The sequence below is a fragment of the Crocuta crocuta genome, unplaced genomic scaffold, assembly GCF_008692635.1.
Source record: "Crocuta crocuta isolate KB4526 unplaced genomic scaffold, BGI_CrCroc_1.0 scaffold234, whole genome shotgun sequence".
NCBI classification, from domain to species: Eukaryota; Metazoa; Chordata; class Mammalia; order Carnivora; family Hyaenidae; genus Crocuta; species Crocuta crocuta.
The window spans coordinates 621188-627499 of record NW_027529647.1 but is presented as its reverse complement, the minus strand read 5'-3'; the positions used below and the strand labels follow the sequence as shown (position 1 = coordinate 627499).

Genomic DNA, 6312 nt, shown 5'->3' with positions numbered 1-6312 from the left:
CGGGGGGGGGGGGGGGGAAGAGGAGGGACCCTCTTGAGTTCTCATTTCTGGACCCCAGGTCCTGAGCTCTGGTGCCAGGCACTCCCACACATTACATGCCTTGATATCCCTGTCCCCCAAGTCTCCAGGGCCCAAGGGCTTTTCAGTGAAGTACCTGAAGTCCCCGCCCGGAGGTGCACCAGCCCAGTAACCTGTTCCTCCCCAAACCGTTTCCTCCCTCCCCCCCCAGCCATGGCCCAGGGAGTATCCTTGCTCAGAAGCTCCCCACAGAAGAATGTGGCCAGCCTGGCAAAGCCCAGGGTCTGGACCCTCGGGGACAGAGAGAAAGAGAGAAGCAGCTTTGTGCGGCACCTGATGGCCTGGGTCTCTGAGGGAGCTTCAGGGGGCTGCCCTGTCCTAGCAGACTCCGGTGTGTGTAGTGAGGGGGGAGGGACAGGGCGACAGTTAACTGAAGAATCTGAGCCCCCGCACCACCCCTGACTTCAGGCAGGGGGAGGGGCAGGGGCAGGCCTCCTCTACTGCGGGGCGCTGAGGGCAGGGGTAGGTAAGCGCTTCCAGTGTGCTTTTGGAACTTACCCTAACTCCTTACAGTGACCTTGGCCTGGTGCTACAGACAGGGACCCAGGGCCTCTGGGCAGCTCCCTTGCCCGAGGTCACCTAACTGGGCTAAGTGGGCTTTAGCCAGTCCCTCTGACTTCCAACTCATGATTGCTTAGCGAAAGCAAACCCGTGACCTGTAGCCGGGAAGCAGAGCATCCATGTGTTTCCTTTGGTCTGTCCACTGCGGGGGCCACAGAGTTTTCAGTCGCCGGCATTGAAAAATCCAAAGATTGATTTAGGAAATATTTACCCCACACTTAGTCTGTGCATAACATTGTTCTGGGGACCCCAGGATGGTAGCTTGTTTAATAATCATCCCAGCTATCAAGTTACTGCTGTTACTCGCTCCAGTTTAAAGAGGGTCCGAACCAGTCGTGCAAGGTCACCTAGGGAGGAAGTGGCGGGCTGGGATCTGAGTCTGCGTGCTCACCCTCTAACGCTTTTCTTGTTCACGGGAACATCTAGATTCCCGGTGTGTCTTAGACGCTGGAAGCCCTGGCAATTCTGAGGGCTGATGAGCTGCCCCCTTTAGCTGGGCTGTGAGTTCTCCAATTTGCCATAGTCCTCACCCCTCCCTGATTGTCCCTGACACGATGCTTCTCACACAAGTCCATCTCACTCAGTTCTTTCTCACCTGTTTCCTGGCACATAAGCAGTCCTCCGTCTCAGATGACGGTGAACATTTTCTCTGAAAGCCCAGATAGTAAAGAGCTATTTTGAGCTTTGTGGGTCATAATATCTCTAGTACAATAGATCTCTTCAGGGCTGCTGTTGTAGTGTGAGAGCAGCCACAGACAGGTGAAGGGTGTGTCTGTGTGTAGGCAAAACTATTTAGAAAAGCAGGAGGTGGTTTGCGGACCCTGCTTTGCCCACTGCAACTCACCAAGTCTGCCCCGGTCCACTCACCTCAACTGTCCTGAGCCCCAAATACCCTTCTGCCCCCCTCTGCCTTTCTGTCCCTTGTGCTTCCGTGCCTTCTACACATCTCATGACAGACCTTAAACTTCACCTTCAAGGTTTGAGGCTGGGGGTGGGGCTGGGCAGAGTCTGCCCTGGAACACGGTCCATTCCCAACAGAGAAATCTCTCAAGATACAAGTCCACAGCTCTCAAGGGATATGGGAGCCTGGCCTCCTCATCAAAGTGAATGGGCACCTTACATATGGATGACCAAACAGTATTGGTGGCCTGTGGACTGAACGTGAGCGGAGGATTCTGACTATGGAAATGCCCTTAGGGAGATAAGCCTCTTGGTGGCAATCACCTGTGAGTGACAGTAGGATTCTGAACAACTGAGGGAGTTAAAAGAAAAAAAAAAAAAAGCCAGTCTCAGTGGGTGGTCACTAGGATGCCAGGGTCATGACCACGCTTGCAGAAAGCAGTGGTCACTTGCAAGGTGCTCTTGGCTGTGGTGATTGGGAAAAGCCCAGGGTGAAGTGATCTGAGCAGTGTGAAGATAGCAGATGAACCCAGGTGTGTACAAAGAACAGAAGACTGAAGGGAATTACACCCGCAAGTTGGGTGAGTAATACGTGGCCATTTAGTGTCTGTTTCTAGAACACCTCATTGTGCTAAGGAAGTGTTTATGTGGATCATTCCATTCAATCTAACTAGAGAAGAAGGATGCTATTTATAAACCTATTTTACAGAAGAGGAAACTGAGGCAGAGAAGGTCAAGGATTGTGCCCCAAGGCTGTGCACTGGTGGGTGTTAAGGGCTGGGAGCAGGTTCTACATCTGGGTGGGTCTGACCTACCTGAAACACACCCTACCATGGCCTCCCCATCATTGCTCGGCTCTAGGGCTCTAACTGTAGTTTTTGCCTTTTTTTTTTTAAGTTCATCTATTTTAAAAGAGAGAGAGAGAACGAGTGGGAGAGGGGCAGAGAGAGAATCCCAAGCAGGTTCCACACTGCCAGCGCAGAGCCTGATGAAGTTTGATCCCACAAACCGAGAGATCATGACCTGAGCAGAAAGCAAGTGTTGGATGCTTAACTCACTGAGCCAGCCAGGTGCTCTGGGTTTTGTCTTTTAACAAGTTGGAATTTCCCAGATTTTCTTTAATAAGGAGCAACCCCCCACATTGCCATTAGAAAGTCTTACTTTATTATTATTATTATTTTAAGTTTATTTACTTATTTATTTAGAGAGAGAGCATGAGCAGGAGAGGGGCAGAGAGTGAGCAAGATATAATCTCAAGCAGGCTCTGCACTGTAGGCGTGGAGCCCGATGTGGGGCTCAAACTCATGAACTATGAAATCATGACTTGAGCTGAAACCAAAAGTTGGATGCTTAAGTCGGTTAAGCGTTCAACTTCGGCTCATGACATGATCTTACAGTTCGTGGGTTCGAGCCCCGCATCGGGCTCTGTGCTGACAGCTCAGAGCCTGGAGACTGTTTTGGATTCTGTGTCTCCCTCTCTCTGACCCTCCCCTGCTCACACTGTCTCTCTCCCTCTCAGAAATAAATAAAAACATTAAAAAAAAAATAAAATTATGGTAAAGGGGCATCTGGCTGGCTCAGTCGGTAGAGCATGTGACTCCTGATCTCGGGGCTGTGAGTCAACATGAGTCATGTTGGGCATAGAGCCTACTTAAAAAAATATATATGTGTATACATAAAAATATTTATGTATTTATTTATATGTATATATATAAATAGACAATAAATACATAAATTTTAGGTAAAATTTGCATAAATTAATTTGCACAAAATTAACCATTATCCATTCTAAAGAGAACAGGTAAGTGGCAGATGAGAATTTAGTACACCCACAGTGCTGCAAAACCACCACCTCATCCTGTTCCAAGACTTGTTCACACCCCAGAGGAAATCCCATCACCACTGAGCACTCACTCCCCCCCCACCCCCCCACCTCTCAGCCCCTGGCAACCACTCACTACTTCCTGTCTCTATGGATTTGCCTCTTCTGGGCATTTCACAGAAACAGATCCACACACCATGTGGTATTTTGCGTCTGGTCTCCTTCATTCATGTTTCGGAGGTTCATCTGGGTCGTAGCAGGTGTCACTGCTTCCTCCTTTTGTGCAGCTGGAGGACATCCCAGTGTATGGACAGATCACACGGTGATGGTCATCCATTCATCAGTTGACAGGCGCTTGGGCTGTTTCCACATTTTGGCTCTTTCGACTGGTGCTGCTGTGAACAGTTGTGTACAAGCCTTCGAGAACTTTTCAATTTTCTTGGGTCTATCTATACCTGGGAGCGGAATTGCTGGGCCATATGCTATCACCATGTGTAACTTTTTAAAATATTTATCTATTTTTGAGAGAGAGAGAGCGAGCCAGCTCATGATAGGGGGAGGGGCAGAGAGAGAGGGAGACCGAGAATCCCAAGAGGGATCCATGCCCCACCAATGTGGGGCTCGAATTCACGCACTGTGAGATCATGACCTAGGCCGAAATCAAGAGTCAGATGCTCAACCGACCGAGCCACCCAGGCGCCTCACCATGCGTAAGTTTTTGAGGACCTACCTGACTGTTTTCCACAGTGGCTGCATCTTTCTCCTTTCCTCCTGCAGTAACACTCTAGTTATTTCAAAACTCCCCTGCCCTGCAGCAGGGATCTGAGATCTGGGAGAGGACGGAGGGAAGGGAGGGTGGAAGAAGGGGACCCAAGGCGGGGGGGCCTCTAATATGGTGATGAAGGCCTCTAGGGTCTGAATGCCTGGGTCCCAGTTCTGGCTTCTCTGCTCACTCTGGTTATGACTGGCAGAATCACGGCTCCCAGAGATGTTTGTATCCTAATCCTTGGACCTTCGAGTGACTATGTTAACTTACTCAGCAAAAGGGACTTTGCAGATGTGACTGAGGATTTTGATGGCGAGAGTATCCTGTGGGCCAATGTAATCACAGGAGGCTTTGTAATAGAGAGATCAGGAGGGTCAGGGCCAGAGAAGACATGGGGATGGAGGCAGAGACTGGCATGAACAATGAATGGAGTGTGTGTGGCCACTAGAAAAAAAAGGCAAGGAACGAATTGCCCCTAGAACCTTCAGAAGACGGCCGACCCGTTTTAGACTCTGACCTCCAGAACCGTAAGACAATAAATCCGTATTGTTTGAAGCCACTAAGTGTGTGTGCTCGTATGTCACCTCAGCGACAGAGAAGGGGAACCTTAAGCGTGCGACTTGAGCTGGCTGCTAAGCTTCTCAAGGCCACACCTTTCATATTGTGAGTGGAAAGAACAGTGATCGCCAGTTGAGGCTTGCCCTGAGGACAAATCAGCTAATGCACACATAGTGTTAGGTGCGGAGCCTAACATTAGCTGACATGTTCTCCCCTGCTAGACCACAAACACCACAAGAATTAAGAAATTGTTGGTTTACTTGGTTCACGGCCAACTTCAAGTGCTGAGCGGTGTCTGGCCCCTGGTGGACCTGGACACGTCTGTGCTGAAAGAAGGGAGAGTGAGAGCTGCCTTTCTGGCGAGGGGGGGGACCCCAGGCCCCACGTTCCAGGAGAGGAAGTAACTTGCTTCTCTTTCGAGAGAGGATAACCATCTCCTTGTAAGGATTATCCTGAGGATTAGAATAGAGAAGGACCCCGAAGGCTCCAAGTATAGTGTGGGCACATGCCATCTGCCCCGGGGGAGGTGGAATGGAAACCACTTTTCCCTCCCCGTCCCTCCCTCCTCTCTGTCTCTCCTCACTCAAGTCAACAGAGGCCCAGTGCATACCGTGTTCCAGGCTGCCTGTCTGGTCTGTTGAGAAAAAAGCAAAAAAATCCCCGAATGAAGAGGCTTACAGGCCTGTGGCTCCCTCCCTGGGTCCCGCAGCACCTGCTCCTATCGGGAGGCTGTAAGCACACCTGTTAGGGCAAAGGCCCCACCCTCTGGAGCCTGGCCGCCCCTAGGAAGGGTGGGGCTGGTTGCCAAGGCGCCAAGGCCTCAGGTGGCAGCTATCACGGGTGTCGGATCCGGAAGCAGGAAGTAGTCTGTGTTCTCAGGACCTGGTACCTGCCTGGCTGGGGGAGCTTGGAGACTGGTGGGGGTCTGGGTGTGGGGCTGCTGGNTGTGGGGTGCTGGTGTGGGAGGGGGCAGGGGCTGGGCTGTGGGAGGTCTGGCTGGGTTCTGAGGCAGCCCCCTGGGGGGCCGGGGCAGGTGGCACCTAGAAGGCTGGAGCTGAGATGGCCTTGGCAGAGGACCTGGAGAAGGAGCTGGAGGCCACAGCCCAGGAAGTGCTGGGGAAACTGAGGAGCCGTCAGCTGTTCCAGTCCCAGTGGGACACTGCTGCCTTCATCATCTTCCTCATCTTCCTCGGTGAGTGTGGCCTTGGCTTCCGCCCCACCCCCCAGCCTCCTGGCCCTGACATGGCCCCGGCGAGGGCCCTCTCTGGACACCCGTCCCGCCCCCAGGCACCGTGTTGCTGCTGCTGCTGCTTGTTGGCATGCACTGCTGCTGCTACAGCTGCTGCGGCCGCCGCGCCCCCAGGTCCCAGAAGGTGAGCCCTGAGCAGGTGAGCCCCCCTGGCCTCCTGGCCTGGGCAGGTGCGAGGAGGGGCAGCCTGGAAGGGCACTGGGGAGAGGAGGGGGCTGGGCCTCCTGTGGAAAGGGGGCAGGCCGGGGACACGCGAGTGAAGCCCAGCTGATTCCCTGTGCCTCTCTTGCAGGAACACCGCAAGGGCGTGGATAACTTGGCCCTGGAACCTTAACACGGGGAGCACCGCCCCCCCCCCCCCCCCGGGCAGGGCCCGCC

General features: G+C 52.8%; 2 protein-coding genes across 7 annotated transcripts in view; one reads left to right on the top strand and one right to left on the bottom strand.

The window, feature by feature from the left end:
- The window catches only part of SEPTIN12 (septin 12), an 11239-nt gene extending 10834 nt beyond the window's left edge, over window positions 1-405 (bottom strand). For all 3 annotated transcript variants that reach the window (XM_077762449.1, XM_077762450.1, XM_077762451.1), the window contains exon 1: window positions 352-405. The gene's annotated coding sequence lies outside the window, so the exon portion shown is untranslated. The remainder of the gene's footprint in view (window positions 1-351) is intronic.
- A 1618-nt stretch (window positions 406-2023) lies between these two features.
- Window positions 2024-6288, top strand: SMIM22 (small integral membrane protein 22). Of its 4 annotated transcripts, none has more exons than XM_077762446.1 (4): window positions 2024-2120; window positions 5719-5877; window positions 5973-6073; window positions 6227-6288. In XM_077762446.1, exons 2-4 carry the CDS (start codon window positions 5745-5747, stop codon window positions 6266-6268), a joined length of 276 nt encoding a protein of 91 aa, XP_077618572.1. In that variant the 5' UTR covers window positions 2024-2120; window positions 5719-5744; the 3' UTR covers window positions 6269-6288. The 4 variants fall into 4 exon arrangements, with proteins under 4 accessions (XP_077618572.1, XP_077618573.1, XP_077618574.1 ...); XM_077762447.1 differs by lacking the exon at window positions 2024-2120 and adding an exon at window positions 5512-5570; XM_077762448.1 differs by lacking the exon at window positions 2024-2120 and adding an exon at window positions 5559-5602 and having other exon boundaries at window positions 5973-6058.
- Window positions 6289-6312: the final 24 nt, after the last annotated feature.